The 20,518-nt window shown below is 37.0% G+C and overlaps 1 protein-coding gene across 3 annotated transcripts in view; it reads left to right on the top strand.

The window, feature by feature from the left end:
- The window catches only part of LOC126248408 (autophagy protein 5), a 156,567-nt gene that overhangs the window by 14,079 nt on the left and 121,970 nt on the right, over positions 1 to 20,518 (top strand). For all 3 annotated transcript variants that reach the window (XM_049949361.1, XM_049949363.1, XM_049949362.1), the window contains exon 2: positions 11,413 to 11,498. In XM_049949361.1, coding sequence (XP_049805318.1) covers positions 11,413 to 11,498 — 86 coding nt within the window. The remainder of the gene's footprint in view (positions 1 to 11,412; positions 11,499 to 20,518) is intronic.

Raw genomic sequence — 20,518 nt, 5'->3', positions numbered from 1 at the left:
ATTTTACTCCATTACCCGCCCGTCTACAGCTGTCGCCTGATATAACTTCCATTTTAGCAGATGACACACGCTCAGCCAATCGCGTTCTTGAATTAATTAGTGCCTGTGAGATGACGTCAGTCATTTGAAGCTCTTTTTGGGGGACAAACAACCCCACTTCTGTAGTGGTTTTTTAAGCTTTTCTTCTGTTTTTAGTTTCCCCACTTTTCTGAGTTTCGCTTCCATTGCTGCTGGTTTCCAGTTTTGGTTTTCTTTACCTTTTCCTAAGGCACAGACCGGGCGCTAATGACCGTATCAGTTTTGCGCCCTAAAACCATAACAAAAAAAAATAAAAAATAAAAAAACCAGAGGGCACCATCAAACACAACAAGATGACATATACAAACACAACCAACTCATAAACTAAACTCCTTGCCATAATGACATCACACACCCTTACATCACGGGTCGGATCAGACGTTTCCATTGACCCCAACATATCACGAACAAGTGGGTTTGTAGAATGAAGCCTTTTTCACAGACTTACTATCTTCCTGCTGTCTTTATTTATATTGAGTTTCTTTCATTCCTGTCTGATATTTTGCAGCCATTCTGATCAAGAATTTCATTACAACTCTTCTGATAGCTCTTCTGTTCTCCCTGTTTAGAGGCCAATTCTTACAACCATACAATAGAATAGGACATTAAGCGTTGTGTTTATGGGCAATGCACAAGTCAGAATTTAAGTAATTTCTCATTTCTTCATATTGATCGTGGGTTATCAAAAATCCCAAATAATTAAATGCGCTAACCTGTTCAGGAAAGACTGAAGATTGCAGTTTGATTGTGAGTTGTTGAAGCCAACAATAACGGTCAGTTTTTTAACACTTTGTGCATTGTGTGATGGTGTTTGTGTTACTCCTCAAAATCACTACTTTCTCAGTATGGACCAGTATTTACAATTTTTTATATGATTACAGGAATTAAAAACATAAACATTCCTGCCATAAAAACTCATAATTTTGCAGGATTCCTGAACTTTCATAATTAAAATATGTGTGATTGCATGAGATCAGGCACCATACTTATTGATAGCATTGTTAGTCAAAACTGACACTGTATTGTATGTTTCATTACTTCCCTCTTGAATGTGATAGCAGTTAAATTCCAAAATTTGAAAAGGTACATGAACTGTGTGAGGGGAATGGGAATCCACATGTATCACAAAAAAACATTGATTATTCCGTTTTAGTTGCTGTTATAGTTGCCATATCTGTCACAAGATGATTTACTGTGAGTACCAGCATTTTCAATGGGAGCACAGTATTTGGTGCAGGCACACAAGATTGAAGGACATTATAAGAAAAAAGAATTTGCAATTTTTATTGAATTAATGAATTTGCCCATATTAATAAAAAAATATCTGGTTTGCTTTGCCTACATACATGATTTTTCTCCAGCTTTTGAAACTCAGCAGGTTAACTTACTTCCATCTGCTAGCACTATTTACCACTGGTCAATAATGGGTCTTGAGGTGGTGAGGACAAGGTGGCAGGAACTCATATTGTGGCAGCTACAAAGGACCTGTCCACACCAGACTTTTTCACTGTAGTGTCCAGAATAGAAATTTTGTACAGAATCTTCCCATCAGAAACGCCAGAGAAAATTTCCTGGGCAATGTCTAATCACACACACACACACACACACACACACACACACACCTTTTGCACTATTAGTGTTGTAATATCTTTAATGATTTTATCTTAAAGGTGGAATCTGTGCTGTGGTGACAGTTTTCATTATGCTTTTGCTGCAGAAATTCTAAGATGCCGCAAAAGCATAATGAGAACTGTGTTAAATTATTTATTGCGTTTGTCTGTATTTTCTCTTGCAAATGAAGGGTTTCTCTGAAAATAATGTTACTTACCCTGTAGCACCCTGTGTTTTAAGGTTCGTGGTACAATAAGTACTTAGTATTTCTCTCACAATTGGAACAAAAACCTCATTACTTCATTATCTAAGTGAATCAGCTGTTCTGCTATCTTAGCTTCCCATGACAACATGTGAAAGGCAATACCAAGATACACTTGGAAGTTGGAACATGGACAACCCCCCCTTGTAAAGTTTTACATACTGTCACAACCACACTTACAATGTTAATCAAAATACATAAGGGTCATTCCATGTCAAGGGGGCCAGGGGTCCCCCATTCGACCATCTCCAAATCTAATGAAATTTTGTTTGAAGGTTCTGTATTGCCTTCGATGGTTATATACCAAATTTCAGTTCAGTATCTTCAGTAGTTGAATTTTTAGGGGCTTTTGAAGAGAGGCTACTCACCTTTGCATCATGTACAAAGTGCAAATGTGCCAAGTCTGTTAGGTTTTTTTAAAAGTTCTAGCAAACATTGGTCATTTGCTTTAATATACATAGACAACTTTTTATGCTGAATTACACCGTGGCAAAAATTAGGAATTTAGCCACACCTAAATATAGATACAGCTCTCTAAAGTGGCTAAAAAATTCATCGCGCTGTTCTGAGAACCAAAGTTTGACCAACCAATACTACTTTTCATATGAAACCATCACACCAAAACTTCAGGGGGTTATTCCTACCTATGATGTCTTTATATGGATCAAATTTAATTAACATTAGATGCCTAGATGAAAAGATATGCATCTGCACACCTAGATGAAAAGATATGCATCTGCACAGTTGACCAAAATTTTCTATGAACAAATTTTAGGGTATTTTTGGGGAGTAATATCTCAACTGTGTCATGTTCAATCCTGTTTTTGTAGCCATAGCTGGAAAGAGCACACTTAAAGCTTTCAAAGTTGTGTTGTTTAATTTCTGAATCTTGCATTTTGATGTGCAAGAATATGTTTCAAAAGTTATTACTTTAGCACTTAGAGAAGATTGAAAAATGAAATATGCTCCACATTAAGTTCCATAATTAAATTGTATGATCAGTTTCAAACCTTAATTTAACACATGCCATAAACACAACTGTAATACACAACACAGCAAATTTCCAAAACAAAAATGCCAGAAAGTCAGTTTCATTTTTGGTTAACAGTTCTAAAGGACATATTGTGGATAACTATTGTCTTCCTGATTATTACGTTGATGGTGCTTCTGAAGTCATGAAAATATGTTGCTCAGGAATTTAGCAGGTGGCCAATGGAAGGAATGAGCAGAACCATGTGAGTGCATAAAACTGCTGAGGACATTTCGTTGTTCATGTGTAACTTCACACACATTTCCAACCCACCAAAAATTGTCATACACACATGCAATATACTGTCCTGATTGTAAACATGCAATTGAGATTGTTGGAATTTCTTTATCTGTGTTGAAGGCATTAACTGGGAATGCTGTAACATCATTGGAAACTCTCATTTACTGTGAGCTGATTACAACTAATTGGCTTAAACTGATGATTTTCTCTTCATCTAGAAATTGTGTCCCCTGGCAAACCTTGTTTCTTGATCAGGTTGAATTTTTTCCGTTTCTTCTTTTGGTACATAAAAAACTTTATGCCTGGAATGCTAGAATCACAGAATTTGAACAAATCATATGGGGTCAATAGTTGGTTATCTAAGGGTCTATGCAGACTAACGTGGGCAGTTAGTGTTCTTGCTGTTCCCCCAAAACCATCACAGAGCAATTTATTGTGGCTTTTTCCAAAAAAATTCCATTTGCCAAGTGATGCCAAAATCCTTTTTGTGCAGACATAAATTGATGAAATTTTTGAGATTCTTAAATTGAGCAGCTGAACTATCACTAAAGCAATAAATGCTCATAATGTTTTCAGTCTTTGTCTTTAAATATGCTATTAACTTTGTTTGAAAGGCATTGATAGCAATGGTATCATGATGGAGATAGTTGTTGATAATACAAATGCTAACACTGACATTCTTTGCCACTAAAATAGACAACAAATAGATGTAATGTGGCATGATAATTCACCCAATGAAATTCTTGCACAGCACCTTGAACAACAAAGGAATAATTCTATAATTCTCAGCAGAATCCTTCAGTATAACTAATTCATTTTCTGCAAGATTTCCTTTGAGCTGTTTAAGGTATGAACTTAAGTGTTGTGACACAATGTGATGGCTTCTTACAATGGTAATTTTCAGAATCAGTGCCTCCATGACATCTTCAGTAGTTCTGACATGTCTCCAATTTGTGGCTATCAGTATGGATCAACTGCTTTTATTTCATTGTTTCTTCAGGGTCATAGTCAAGAGAAGCCTCTAGTTGCATTTTTCGTGGGCATTCCTCACAACGTTTCAGCATACAGTCTTTTGATTCCAAACCGTATACAGGTTTTTCATCAAATCCTTGTAATCATCTTGGATTGATATTGCTGAAGCCAACATTAATTTGACATTTTGATGAGTTGCACACATGTATACTGAATGTGATCCACAAGTACCAACTGTAGTACACCATTTTGGCCTAAGCTCAAACAACTTTGAGAAGCTCAGTTGATTTCCATATTACTTGCAATAAGCAATGAACATTTCTTTCAGATTAAAGAGAAGCAGACATTTCTGCTTGTGAATCTTTCCCTATTTATTCTTACTGCAACACAATCCTTTTTGCCCGGGCATAAATGAGAAAAATCTTCAAAAAAAGGGAGGACATTTTGTTTTACTTCATCATTGAGCTTTTTCTCTTTTCAGTTTTCAAGATTTTGCCAAAATCCCATCTTCCATCTTTAGTGTCATAGTCTTCTTCACCAATTTAGTTTAAACAGCAAATTCTTTAGCCATATTTTCAATAGTCTAGCTATTTAGGGCCAGGGCCAAAATTTGAACTTTACTGCAGTTGCTTGAAATTTGAAACTTAATATTAAGTTCTTCAATTAAGAGGTCCATATCTTTACATTTTTGGCACTCTTCCATTTGTATTTGAGCAATATCTACTTGGCTCACACCAGCTGCCATGGCAATTACCTTAGTAATGCTGTCTTGGGCTTTCAGAACTTTGTGCTTTTGTATCCCATTGAATCACTTTTGCTGATCAATTGACACTTCAATGGTGACTCTTCAAGTTATGATAATGAAGTATTAGCAGTAAAGCTAGCATCAACAACATCTGTCTTCAGTGGATGGTGATTCTTATTTATCCTGGTCGGGTGATTCCTTTTGGGCCACTTCGTATCTAATAGCATCAACAACATCTGTCTTCAGTGGATGGTGATTCTTATTTATCCTGGTCGGGTGATTCCTTTTGGGCCACTTCGTATCTACATTTGGTACAAATTTTCTGACCAGGTTTAAAAACTTCATTAGTGAGTAACTTCTACCTATCAGACATTGCAATGGGTACAGGTATTAAAGCCTTCTTGGTTATGTGTTTTCCCGTACCAAATGAGTTGCAGCTAGTCCTCTGCAGTAATTGAAATTTTGTCAGCAAAAAGGCATTATGGTATGAACAAATTTGAGCATCTTCAATAAAATCAACTCAGACCTACATTGTAGATGCTCCTTGTCCATTGGTGACATTTCATTGACTGGTTGTAGTTTACTTTTTAACATAATAGAATGGTGATTGCTTATGACAGTCAGCTCCATCTGATCCACTAAAGTAGCAGGGTGTAAGGGTCTCTTGGTTCATTTTAGACAATAGTTTATTAACCTATAACAAGCAATTTTGAAAGCTCATGATTATTCTGGTTTGAAGCACAATGTAGGATGCTGTACACACGGTAAAATCTCACAGTTTTTGTAAATTACTTGTGACTGATTCAGTCTTGTTTGTGTATAGAATATACAAATTAGGCTATCAAAACATATTGTTTTAGTGTTTACCTTCAGCTACAACAATGATTACTGATTATTCAAACACTCAGAACTCGACACTAAGATTGTACAATGTCAACACCAAAGATAACACTGCACAGAAGACTGCCACTGGGAAAACTGCCAATAATGAAAGCAACAGGTGATTCGGCACTGTATCACTGCTGTGATGATAGAACCTTAAAAAACTATTGCTGCTTTATAATGCCTGTGGAAACTGAGTCACAATGCAGATATGCGCCACCATGCATTGTAGAGTTAAAACGTTCTGACGTAACATAGTGCTCCATTACCATCTTCTAGATTTTATAGTCTTAAGAGCATTTTCTGAGGTTTTATTATATTTGTATTCTATACAATAAGTAATATAAACACTTCTTATTAGCACAGTTACATTCCCTAAACCATAGGCAAATCTTATCCTATTAAAGGACACTACAATCATGCGTATTTTGATTTACAAGTTCAAATTGTATTAACTTTTGTATCCATTGATAATCCATATTCTTTACTTTTGATAGGCATTTTTATTCATCAAAATGCAAGATCCAGAAATTAAACAATATACCTCTGAAAGCTTAAAGCGTGCTCTTTCCAGCTGTGGCTAGAAAAAGAGGATTGAACATGACACAGTTGAGATATTGTCCCCCCCAAAAATACCCTAAAATTTGTTCATAGAAAATGTTGGCCCACCGCGCAGATGCATATCTTTTCATCTAGGCATCCAATGTTAATTAAATTTGATCCATTTATAGGCATCATAGGTAGGAATGCCCCCCCCCCCCCTCCAAAGTGTTTTGGTGTGATTGAATCATATGAAAAATAGTACTGGTTGGTCAAACCTTGGCTCTCAGAATAGCGTGATGAATTGTTTAGCCACTTTAGAGAGCTGTATCTATATTTAGGTGTGGCTAAATCCCTAATTTTATCCATGGTGTGTTTCAGCATAAAAAGTTGTCTACGTATATTAAAGCAAATTACCAAATATTTGCTAGAATTTTTAAAAAAGCCTAGCAGACTTGACACATTTACACTTTGTACATGATGTGAAGGTGAATAGCCTCTTTTTAAAAGCCCCTAAAAATTCACACACTGAAGATACTGAACTGGAATTTGATATATAACCATCAAAGACAATATGGAGCCTTCATATAAAATTTTATTAGCTTTGGAGAGGGTCAAGTGGGGACACTTTTTAATATTGGTCCCTTTGATGTGAAATGTCCGATAATTGACATTATAGGCTTGATGGAGTTGAAATTTTCTCTTGAAATGAACATCTGCAATGAGTTCTTTCCTTAAAATATCTCCTTTTATGTCTTGCTGATCTGCTGTCAGTTTGTGACAGGCAGTTACCAGTGACCTTCTGCATTTATTTTTAAGAGGCATCAGGATCTAGTGGTTTTCACTTTCCATATAGTAACTGAGTACTTTTAAAAAAAAAATTACCCTTTGTTACAGCAAGATTGTCTTTTTTGTTGACTGGTAAGATGGAAGTAAATGCCATTAGGTCCTATTTCCGGTGAAGTGATATGACATGACACTCCTCATCATGGCTAGGGGTATGAATCCCCAAAGGTGACCAGTATAAGCATGGACTGAAAAAAGGCCAGTGTAAGCCATCTCCTCCTTCATGACACTGTGAGGAAGTTATGGCAATATCTTGTTCTGTTGTTGAGAAACTGAAAGTTGGGTGAATCTCACTGACGATCAATGGCAGGAGAATGCTGAAGGCAAATACAAACTGCCACATTAAAGGTCCTTAAGGATATCTCAAACTCTGTGACCAGAATGGAAAAGGAGAAGGGAATAAATCACACCACTGATAATTGGAATCGGAGCCCATGACTCAGCAGGGGAAGACACTACTGCAAGGCCACACAAGTCATCAGTCAGTAAAATCTTCACAATACTAAATGTAATAAAAAAATTGAAAATCGCGGCATTCAGTGTGAAACTCTGTTCAGAAGTTGTAAAAGTGAATAATTAGAAGAAATCATGAAACATACTGAACTAGATGTGCTTAGGTGTATTGGAAACTGGGTGGTAATGTGTGGTCTCTAGTGGTGGAGCAAATGTTCTCAGGGGTAAAAATGGAAGAACAAATGTGATTAATATCTACCATATTAATGATTGACTACTGATGGTAAAGCCAAAGGCTTCTTCCATGGATAACAAGTTTACTTCCCAATGGCAGAACAATTTCTACGAGTAACAAAGAAAAATGATGTTATAATAATGGGAGACTTTAATTCCTTTGTGGGCAGCCACAACAATTCAAAAAGGGTTGGCAAATATGTTTTGGAAAAAGTGAATAGCAGAGGTGAAAGACTATTAGAATTCTGTTAATACTATGAAATGGCCCAAACAAACACATGGTTCAGAATTTGAAACAGAAAAAGCACCTAGAAAGCGCTAGGAGATAATGCTAGATACAAAATAGACTCTATTCTAGTCGAACAAAGATAAGAAACCAAATAAAATCCAATCATTGTCACCATGCTTTTGACTTAGATAGTGATCACATAATAGTTACAGTAAAGTGCAGTATTATGTTTAAAAAACCATCAAAGTACAAATTAGATTAAGTCAAATATATAATTGCGAAGTATTAAGACACCACTGAGAAATTTCAAGTGGAGACAGACTAGATAAATTAGGAAATTCTAAGCTGTGAGGAAATAAGGAAAGAGCATCACAAGAGTGCAGGATATACTAAGTAATGAAAAACAGAAGACAAGGAAACCGTGGGTGATACAAGAAATACTGAATTACAGAAAAGAATGAAAAAGCTTAAAAAATTAATGAAACAGAAAAATCAAAAACTAAATAACTCTATTCATCATACAAAAAGATAAATGGGTGAGACAAATAACTAAGAAGATACAAGACCTAATGAAAGCTGTAGCAAAATAGTGGATAAAGGTTGCATGCTATTTGAAATAACAGATAGGTGGAAAGAGTGCATCAGAGAACTATGTGTCAGAGATTAAATAATCACAATGGATGAAGTGGAAATGAAGTCACAGGCTCACCAGTTACTGGATCATAACAATGTTTTAAACAACTTGAAAAACGTCAAAGTGCCTGCAACAGGTAATATCCTTGCTGGGTTGTTAAAGAATGCTGGAGATAGGTAAAAGAACAGTTGTTCAAATTGTGTGTGTGTGTGGGGGGGGGGGGCGCACTTGCGCATTTTTCGTGAGGCTGGAACACTGCCAGTGCAATTAATGCAATTAATAAGTGAAACAACTATTATACTTCAGAAAGGAAATGCCAGTGACTGTTCAAGTTACAGGACCATGGCATATGTAAGCCATACTAAAGAATTCTACTAAGTATTGTTAAAGAGAGCTTAAAAGCTAATAGTAACCAACATTCAAGAGAAGACCAATTTTAATTTAAGAGAAGAGCTGTGGAAGCTCTAGTGGTACTACAGATGATTTTAAAAACAATAGTTGAGATGAAAAGGAAAATGTGTGCTATGTTTGTTGAGCTAGATAAGCTTTTTGATAGGATGGACAGAAAACTGAATAAAACTGGAATAGACCAAAGAGATGAAAGATTCATTCAATATATACAAAAATTGGACTAGAGAAATAGGTATCAGTTGCTTTAAGAAAGTGTCGTCAATAAGATGATCTGTGAGGCAAGGCTATCCTTCGTCTCCATCTTTATTAATTTAATTTATTTATAGAAAGTGAAATACATAAAATGAAAAGGGGCATCAAAGGGATAAAAATGAGATTTAAGCACATAACAATGCATTTGATTTGCTGCTGATGTACCTAGTAGTAACAGTGGGATCCTGAAAATCATGAGCTGTATGTTAAATATTCTTCTGGTACCTTAAACACCCACAAATTGAAAATAAATACAAAACTTCTAAAATGATGATATATAAACCAAACAGGGAAGGAAATACACCACTAATGCAAGTAAATGAATTTTGCTATTTCAGAAGTACAGTAACAGATGACAATAGTAGTACAGTGGATTAAAAGTGATAGAATGTGGACGTGGAGAAGAGCCAAAAAAACATCCTTTACTGAAAGAAAATCCAATGAACAAATATTAAAAGAAATTAAAGGGAAAATGAGAATCATTAACATTATATAGAGAAGAAAAACTAAATCAGGCATTTGATTTGACATAAGTTTCATAAAAAACATTAGAAAGAGAAATCCTGGTGATAAACATCTGTATTATAAAGAGGTATCACCTGAATGGACTGCAGTAACTGCAACTGAATAGTGAGAGGTGAAGGAGGACGACTGTATCAACAAGGCATTGCTTTTAGTGTCCTTTGATACTTGAATAAGTCATCTGTTGTTATGTTTAGTGCTGGTTCGCTACTCTTCTTCACCTGAACAGGACTCGGAAGGTCCAACAGTACCGACTGATCACTGTGTCATCCTCAGCCAGTAGGTGTCATTGGATTCAGATATGGAGGGGCATGTGGTCAGCACACTGCTCTCCTGGCTGCTGTCAGTTTTTGTGACCAGAGCTGCTATTTTACAGTCAAATAGCTCTAGCTCCTCAATTGGCCTCACAAGAGCTGAGTCCATCCTGCTTGACAACAGCGCTCGACAGATCTGGGAGGTCACCCATTGAAGTGCTAGCCAAGCCCAAGAGTGCTCACCTTTGGTGATCTGACTGCAACCAATGTTACCACTGTGGCAAGGTTGTTGGCTTGATTCACTACTCACTATTAGAGATAGAGTAGCCTATGGTGCGACATTCACATAAGTAAAGCATAAATTAACAACATTAAGACCAAAATTTGTGGTACACTGATCAACAGTATCTAAAAGTGAAGAGTAGAAAATACCATCTTGTTTCTGTTACCAAGTTTTCACTAATGCTGTTCTGGTTTTGGTAAATGATTTTGAAATATTGGGCTACTTTGTGTGGTATACCAAACACATCCTAGTTTCTGTGTCATTGAATCAGATATACAATGTGATAAAATCATCGTAGACTGTATCCACCTAAAGATAAATTAAAAATCTGGATACTGGGCATTGAATTCTCTGTAAGTGGTCCACAATTCTGTTACTGGGAATGGAAATGAGGGACTTGCCTTAAAATAAACCAGGATAAGCACTATCAGTGATTTTTTAAAAAATTTACCTGTTTTATTGGTGTTCTGTGAATTATTGATTTGTCTGTGACTAAGTAGCTTTGGCTCACGTGGTCTCATGGGAAGTGAGTAAAAAAGTCCATAATTTTAATTAAATAATTGTGTGGAAAGGAAGTGGGAAGTGAAATTTTGTTGTGCATTATTGTACCCACATGCCGTATGAAGAATTTCAAAATAATTTACATTACGTCAATCTACATTTTCTATCAGTTAAAGGTCATTACTTCTGATTTCCCAATTTATAAATAAAAAAGTGCATACTTACCAATTCATAACAGCTGATGTAACTAAAGCAGGGATCTCAAAAATCAAAAGAATACATGATGCCCTGTTGTTTTCTAAACTGCCATAATGATATATATGCTGTAGAAAGAGGGTGGTGGGCCTCAATAAGTTGATCTCTCTTATGCCTTCATTTTTGACCTCGGTGTATTGAAATTGACATTACATCTTGTTTGCATTAACTGTTACAGATACGTAAACATTTCATTCGTCATATACATCCAGATAAACAGAATGCAGAAATGTGGCTGGACTACAATGGTCAAGCTCTGAAATGGTATGAACTATTTGCTATTATCTGGTTGTTTTCTGCATGTAGCTGTGATTAGTTTTTAAGATTTGGTATGTAATTATTTCTTTCATGTAAGTAAAACATTGTAAATCAATCAAATTTCAATGTGGGTCTATTACTCATATACTTGAGACATTATTGAGTAATGGTACCACTGCTATGCAATGCCATTTAATGAAAGTGCATGCATGATCTCTTGGGTACCGTGGGGTGGATTTCTATGCAAAGCTGAATATTTATGTCCTCATTTACTTGAAAAATAAATATATTTTGAAGATTTTACCTCAAGAAAGACAAAATTTCTTGTTATCTATTTCCCATTTGTTTTTAGTGATCAGTTCATTGACTTTCTCTTTATTTTGCTGTAAAACATAACTGAGTATAGTCAGTAGGTTAGCCAAACTTTTTCTCTAAGAACATATAGCTGAACCCCTCAGAGATTACTCAAATCTTCTGTGAGTACATGCATGGGAAGCATAGGGCTCCAGCCATTGTAATACTTTTTCCTTTCCTGTGTTGCAGTCTTACTCCTGATTGTATATTTTCTCAGGCGTGGTCTGTAGAACAGATTCCCTGTTGACAATCTGACTTGTTTGTAGGATGTAGAAAATGGTTTTCTTACTTTATTTATTTTACAACTCTTCTCTTAGTTGGCTACATCTGGATTTTACCTCCAGTTTCTCAAAATTTTTGTCAACAGCAGTGGGAGGAAGGTCATCTGATACACAACTTTATAGCCAGCCCAATGGGAGGGTTTTCCAGGTACCTGTGTGGTAGTAGACTCCCAACTATGCTGAGAATGCACTATTGATGCCTGATCAGTTACCTCTCTGCATGTCCCAAGGAGCAGGTACCTGTCCATCTGGGGTGCTCAAGGACTGTTGCCAGTAGCTTTCAGGCCAGGTGGTCATTGCTCCGGCTCGGTAATGTCCATGGGGAGAGCCTTCAACTGAAATAGGCAGCATCGCAGATATCACACAGAGTGAAAAGAACAAAGTTATCAGCTGTTGACTGTGAGGCTCGAGCAGCCTCTTCAGATAGACCTGAGTTCTTTAGTGCAGATCATTACAATCCTAAGAACTTTCACTCTTTGGCCATGCCATGAGGGGAAAGAAAAACCGAGGAAACTGCAGTACTTACTCCTGTCAGTTCCTGATTTGTGCTCAGACTGATGGAGAGCCTTTTCTGTCTACTACGACAATGTTCTTTGATGAGAATATTGAAAATGTATTTGGAGAACTCTATTTTCTCAGTCAATTATGAATAGGCACTGTCTTAATTAAAACATCAAATCCTGTTCAGTCCTGAGCGTTCCTCTCTTAAAAAAAAAATCTACTTGTTACTGTAAATCCCATACAAACATAGACATTACACAGTGTTTCATTTTTCACTAAGACTCAATGCTACAGATGGACAAGGAATTCCGCGGAAACTTGGAGAAGCGAGGGGCGCACTTCATACACTGAGGCTCGCCAAACAACAAGGCTGATACCAAAGCATTAATCATCACTTTTGAAGGGTATTCGCTTCCTGAAAAAGGCAGAATCATGTGGTCTACCATTGTATGTGAAGTCGTATTGTCGGTGTGTGAAGAATGTCAGAGATGTATTTGCAATAATTGGTGCCACTGGAACTGCTGTCATCTTTTCTATGGGCTCCCTCCACTCTCCACAGGCACTCTGGTGGACCAAAGACCTTGCAACAGCTATTCATGACTGTCTCAAGTCAACGTCCTTTGCATACTGCTCTCATTTCTTTTAAGTGACTCCCTATCTGACTAAACACAGTAAGAAGGAATGCAAGAGGTACTTAAGTCTCCTTCTGGGAAATGTTTGCCTGTGTATCCCAAGTGTGTGCCAATCTCCTTACTCTGCTTGGCTGCCAAAGATTAACAACTGTTTCGTTAGTAATATTTCTACTGATGTATTGGTTCGTACTGAGCACTTCCTCAGCATCGTCTTTTTACCCATCTATCTTAAAAACGCATAAAAGTATAAAAGACAAGTCGAAGACATTCTTCTATTCTTTACTACCCCTGCCCCCTCTCCCAGTAACCCTGAATTTGTGTAATGAACTTTTCATTGAGTAGGGTTTGCTTCAGCCTCTTGACTCATCACCCAATATGGCACCAGGCCCTGATTGATTCATGATCTGATGATCCATCATCTGAATGCAACTCACAGAATCAATCTACTCAGGAGGATGTTCAACATTATTTCACAATGGAGATGTAGTTTCATCATTTCGACCATTAAATCAGCGTCTGTCAACAACTGCTGACTGATTAGTCTCACCAACATGCTCTACAAACCTCTTGAAAGGATGGTAGCCAAAAATTATACTGGAGTCTTTCGTCACCCTACTAGGATTCTTTCTGGAAGGGACAATCCACAACCAACCATATGTTTACTCTGACAGTGTCATTGTAGTACTTTTTTGTGTATTTAAGACATACAACACTGACTGCTGCAACACAGTTACCCTCCCTGAGTGGGGTTTTAGATGCACTCCACTGATTTTTATTGGTCAGTTTTTATTCCTCTGATAATTTCAGGTTAGAGTTGATATTTTGCTCAGCTACCCACAGGTCCAAGAGTGTCGCATCCCTCGAGGCTCTGTGCTGAGTGTTGCACTCTTCCATATCACCATCAATGGGCTAATTAACTCTGTCAAACTAGTGGTTACTCCTGTGCTGTATGTTGACAACTTTTACATTTGGTATAGCTCCTAATTTGTAGCCTCAGCTCAACCCCAGCTCCAGGGAGGCCTCTCAAGCACTTCTACTTGGACATACTACCATGACTTCCAATTTTCTCCCATGAAAATGGAGGCCATGCATTTCTGCTGTCATACAATAGTTCAGAACTCTGGGTACTCAGCAATAGGACAATGCAATGCAGTCCCAATTTTTAGGACTAGATACATGGGAGAACTTAATCTCATGTTCTTCCTCTCCCACACAGGTTGGGGTGTGGAACACATTACTTCACTTCATATTTACTACACTATGATCTTGTCTCAGCTGAACTATAGTTGCCAGATTTATGGATCAGCAGCATCGTTGTATCGCCCCTCTTCAGTTTCAACAGTACCAACTCTTTCTAACTTAGGCAATCATCATACAACAATTTCATAATTGTGCAACTTATCAAATTTGTGATGGGTTTCTGAGTTGGAATACACCTTGAGACCCTCTGCCGTAATGTCTGGTACTACCCTTAGTGTGCTCCCCATGTATTATTGTGCACCTTTTCTTAGTTAGTACCCAGACCACAGATTAGGAGTTATCTGTTATTTCAAGAACCTAAAGTTTGTCAACCCGTGATGTTTCGGCATCTTTTCCTGTTCGTTCTTCATGAGTATGAGAGTGCTACCGTCATGTACACAGACACCTATAAAACCATAGATAGCATGAGTTTGCTTTTATGTTTTCTGCTAGTTAGGATCAACATTCATTGCAAGGAACACTTTTTTTTTTTTTGAGCTAATAGCCAGTAACAGAGCCCTACACATTATTGACCAGACCTCCCGTGACCATGTTGTAATGTGTAGTGACACAGTGAGCAGTCTCTAGGCTATTCATCGATGTTTTTCTTGTCACCCTGTGATGGCTGCTATTTATAACCTTTTCTCTGACCTTAGTCATACTCCCTGCTCGTTTGTCTTTCTCTGGGTCCTAAGTCATAAGTACCTGTGGGAACAAACGGGCTGACTGTCTAGTGAAGCAGTTACTAGCCTAAAATTAACTTCGACGATCCTGTGCATAGATTTGCAGGTGCTGGTAAGACCTTGACGCACTCTGAGATGGAACATGATGGGCTTCTGTTCCTTCTAGTAAACTCTGCACTATCAAGGAAACCACAGCATTATGGCATTCCTTCTTCCATTCTTCCCAGAAGGAATCCACTGCCCTGAATTGTCTCTGCATCAGCCATTCCATATTAACCCATAGTTTTATTTTATATAAGCAGCCACTGTACGTTGTGGTTGACACATCCTGCATCTGCTGTTGGCAGATGGTGTATGGACAGTTGAATTTGTCTTTTGTTTCCTCAGAGTCGGTGATCTTTCTCAGACCTAATGTTTTAAACTGCATTTGGGATGGTTAGGTTAGGGGTGTCTCCTGTTGCATAGTAGGTCCGAGGACCTATCATCTATATCTCCTCCATCAGCCACCATGTCCATCCCTTTTTTTACTCTGTTTTTAGTTCTTTTAGATGTGGTTAGCCCTTTTCTCTGTTGCACCATATTTTATGTATTTGTAAGAGGGGCCCCTTCATACAGCACTCAGATGATAGCAAGACATTAAGCATTCCTTATCTTTGATACTGGTCAATCATGACAGGACAGTTGAACAGATTTTATGCTTGCTCTGGAGAGAGTTTTATTCCCATCTTTTTACACTTTGTATCAGATGGGGTGGGATGGTTGTGGGAGGCGCACTGCCCGTCACGTCCTGAGTTGTGAGGAACATTGGACAGCACACACCTGCCAGACTAGTGGGGAAGGTGTCTCTTGCCTCAGATGAGCTGTGGGGGTACCTGGTCTGTTTTATGCCTTGCAAGCCGACCTGAGCTATATTATTTTATCTCAGAAGCAATTATTTCCCATCTCTGGCCTATATATTCCTTTTAATGCCTTGATTTTACTACTCTTACTTACTATCATAATTCAGTCAGATTTCTGGCTGATGGAGCTAACTCCGAATGGACTGTCCAATGAATGAAGGGACTGTTTAGTCCCATAACCCTTTAACCAACCAACCAACCATACTGCTTAACATCACATTTCATGATTCATTTTGTATTGTATTGTTCAGTACATACAGAATTTTTATACAGTTCATCAGCTGCAACACACTCTTTCCCAAGGTTTGTTCTATCACACAGTATCTGGTGTTTTTCTGGATTTGGTAATTTTATTTTAATGTTGTGGCTGGATGCCCTTCATGTTGCCACGGTTATTGGTTAATTTAAGTGTTGGAAGCTGTGTGGGCTGTCCGTCTCTGAATAGTGTGAACTTTTTTTCTGTACGTTTAGAGTAGCCAGTATTTTAAATCAGTGGTCATTAGACGACTATGTGGATTGGTTCTGAATTTGGTTGACCTTTTTTTTGTGCAAACCAGTATGCTTCATGTTTAATTATATGAGCATCTGTGTTTATCAGCTGCAAATAATTAGAATAATTTTTTTTTTTACTTTGCTGTACTTTCTATGGAACAAAAACATGTCAAAAATGGATCTACTAATTTTTTAGTGATTTTTGTGACAGGTTTAGACATATGTTTTCATCTCATAGTAAGTATAGCAAAGCAAAAAAGAAGTTCCTCTAGTTGCAGATAAAATAACTGTTTACACTCATTATTTGACTGCTCAAGACAGACAGTAACACTAACAACAAAAATACTGTTAAGGCTTTTGTTGAACTAATTTTATAAAGCTGTTGACTGTTATCTCAACCTTACATTTAGATACAATGTGAGTTATGTTTTACTATTAAATGAAGAGAAACTCACTGGTGATTGTGTAACAGCACTGGAACATTTAGGTTTAACATCTCATCACAATGAGGCCATCAGAGGCAAATAGTTTACAATAATAAATTTGGTTTTATTTGTGGGCACCAATATTGCACTGCTTTGATTTCATTGCCTTTATCTTTCTAATTTTCTGCAGCTGCTAATGCCCTATGTTAAGCATAAAACATTAAGAATTTGTGGAAACATTTTCCCTGCTCTAAATAAAATTCGGGGATATATTATAATGTGCTTATAGGACTTCACTCATAGCTTTACAGTTTTCTTTAATGTGAAAGCCAATCAGTAAATGGAATCCTTTTCATGTTTATCTCATGTTTCAATTTGGACGTACTTCAGCTTCCTATTCAACTTTGTGATAATGTTGCCTAATTGCACCAAACAACCATGCATAACAATTAATGCCATCTAGATCACTTGATGTTCTTTTTATTATACAGTTTCCTTGAAATATAATAAATAATAAAAACTTGGTTCAAGTGCAGTTCTTCTGTTGCATTCTGCTGTTAGCGGTTCATCATCATTGGCCATAGTCAATCGGATGGTAGTATATGGTAGCCATTGAGAACCACACAGTCTTGTAATCTTGGTTGTCCTGTTTTTCTTTTTCTTTTTTTTCTGAATACGTCACTATTTCTTAGGTTTTGGTTAGGTTGGTACCTAATAGCAAAGCTTAAATGACTACAAATGAAACAAAATACTAGCTAACTTCATTTATGAATCCTAGGAAATTACGAACAGGCAGTGTGATTGGCTGTCCACTTTAGACTCTCAATTCTTCCTGTTCAGTTCCTATCGTTCATCATGCAAAGTGCACTTTTATCGAACATCATTAACCTCTTCAGTCCCAGTGATAAAATAAATAAAGAAAAATGTTTTCATCATTTGTTTTATTGTTGTTACACAGAGATACATTTTTTAAATTTTCATTTTTTGTATTTTCTAAAATATTTAAGGTACACATGTGTACTTCAGGTCTCAATCAGCAGAAGAAAAAAATTTTGTAACACATTTTAAGATTTTGGTTCATTTAATTTTAAAAAGCAGTTATTTTTAAGTACACATAAATATAAATTACACTTCTTGCAAATCGTCTTGTTCATAGTGACATTTAGATGCATTCTGTGGCTCTACATATTAGGGAAGATTTGCAACCTGGTCATATCGACAAAGGTGTCTTGGCTGGGGGACAATGATTCTTCTCTTGGGTGTATTGATCAGCTTCATAACTGTCAGTGCTCTCCCACTCGTTCTCATATTTCTCTGGAGAACTGAGAGAAATTTTTCACATGAGAGAACTTTTATTAGCTCATTGCCCAAATTCAATCTGAAATTTAATACAGACACATAGTTAAATTTTGGTACTCCTTCTTTTGCACAAGACTTTTTGTACACAATCAAATGATTAACAATAGTGAAATCAGGAAAATGAATAAACAGTATAACTGGTCACATTTTTGTCCTGGTGTTTACACTTACAACACAGGAGGAATAAGACATATCTTTTCATTTAAGGGCACACACCTTTTTGTCTTGCCTTACGTATTTGTCCTAATCCCCTCTATTCAAATCACCATCAACTCTTTCAATTCTGAAACCACCTCAGAAATTCTGTTTTTCATGACAGTTTCTGTTGGAGACATATTGTTATCTAACAGCTCAGTTGACTTAATGCCTGTAAAAAATCTGTCACTGTGTATTACACGCTGTCCATTTTTTGGGAACTGTCACAGTCGAAAGTGTAATTAAACCTGCTCATAAATCTATTTCTTTTAATTAGATTCAGGCAATGTTCCTTTCTGAATATAAATAGTGAAGTCAAGAACTAGACCACATGTGGAACCTGAAATAAAGTTCTTTAACCCAAGTGGATTAGGCTTATGTGGAACATGTGTTCTCATGCCACATGTTCCAGAGAAAGGGACCACCTGAGCATCATAAATTAAGAAATGTTTTAGATTGTGGCTACGTGATTCACTTTTTCTTCAAAGAATTAATTATAGGCCTTACTACCCAGAGTTTATTAGTCCTGTTGTGGTCATCTACATTATTTACAAAATTTAAATTCTTTCATATACCTATCCTGTGTCATAATATTAGTGATAAGAGGCATATCAGGTGACGTACTCCTGTACATTCTGGCTCGTGATAACATGAGTGTGCCCATAAGGATCCCAAGGCCAATAAAGGAAAGAGTTCCATTAATGTTTGTGTTCAGATTTGCAGAATTCTTTTGCACATGATAGATATTTGTTTGTTCTGCAGCAATGTTCCAAAAATCGAAGGAAATTGACGGAGATCTGAAATGTGAAATAATTTGGGTGAAGGTAACGGTTAAAGCAGGCTCAAACATGGTAATTGGATGTGTCTATAGGCCCCCTGCCTCAGCAGCTGTTGTGGCAGAACATCTGAAGTAAAATTTGGAAAATATTTCTAGTAGATTTCCGGACCATGTTATAGTTTTGGATGGAGATCTTAATTTACCAGGTATAGACTGGGAGACTCAAATGTTCATAATGGATGGCAGGGACAAAGAATCCAGTGAAATTTTTTTAAGTACATTATCTGAAAACTATCTTGAGCAGTTAAACAGAGAACTGGCTCGTGGAGATAACATATTAGACCTTCTGGTGACAGACCCGAACTATTTGAAACAGTTAATGCAGAACAGGTAATCAGCACTCATAAAGCGGTTACAGCATCGGTGATTTCATCCGTAAATAGAAATATTAAAAAAGGTAGGAAGATTTTTCTGTTTAGCAAAAGTGACAAAAAGCAGATTTCAGAGAACTTGACAGCTCAACACAAAAGTTTTATCTCAAGTGCAGATAGTGATGAGGATCAGTGGACAAAGTTCAAAACCATCGTACAATATGCGTTAGATGAGTATGTGCCAAGGAAGATCATAACAGATGGAAAAGAGCCACTGTAGTACAACAACTGAGTTACAAAACTGCTACGGAAGCAAAGGGAACTTCACAGCAAACATAAACATAGCCAAAGCCTTGCAGACAAAAAAATTACACGAAGTGAAATGTGTGAGGAGGGCTATGCGAGAGGCATTCAACGAATTCGAAAGCAAAGTTCTATGTACTGACTTGGCAGAAATTCCTAAGAAATTTTGGTCTTATGTCAAAGCGGTAGGTGGATCAAAACAAAATGTCCAGACACTCTGTGACCAAAATGGTACTGAAACAGAGGATGAAAGACTAAAGGCCGAAATACTAAATGTCTTTTTTCAAAGCTGTTTCACAGACGAAGACTGCACTGTAGTTCCTTCTCTAGATTGTCGCACAGATGACAAAATGGTAGATATCGAAATAGATTACAAAGGGATAGAAAAACAATTAAAATCACTGAAAAGAGGAAAGGCCGCTGGACCTGATGGGATACCAGTTAGATTTTACACAGAGTATGCGAAAGAATTTGCCTCCTTCTTGCAGCGGTGTACCGTAGGTCTCTAGAAGAG

This window comes from Schistocerca nitens, chromosome 3 (genome assembly GCF_023898315.1).
Source record: "Schistocerca nitens isolate TAMUIC-IGC-003100 chromosome 3, iqSchNite1.1, whole genome shotgun sequence".
NCBI classification, from domain to species: domain Eukaryota; kingdom Metazoa; phylum Arthropoda; class Insecta; order Orthoptera; family Acrididae; genus Schistocerca; species Schistocerca nitens.
This window is presented reverse-complemented; position numbering and strand designations above follow the sequence as displayed.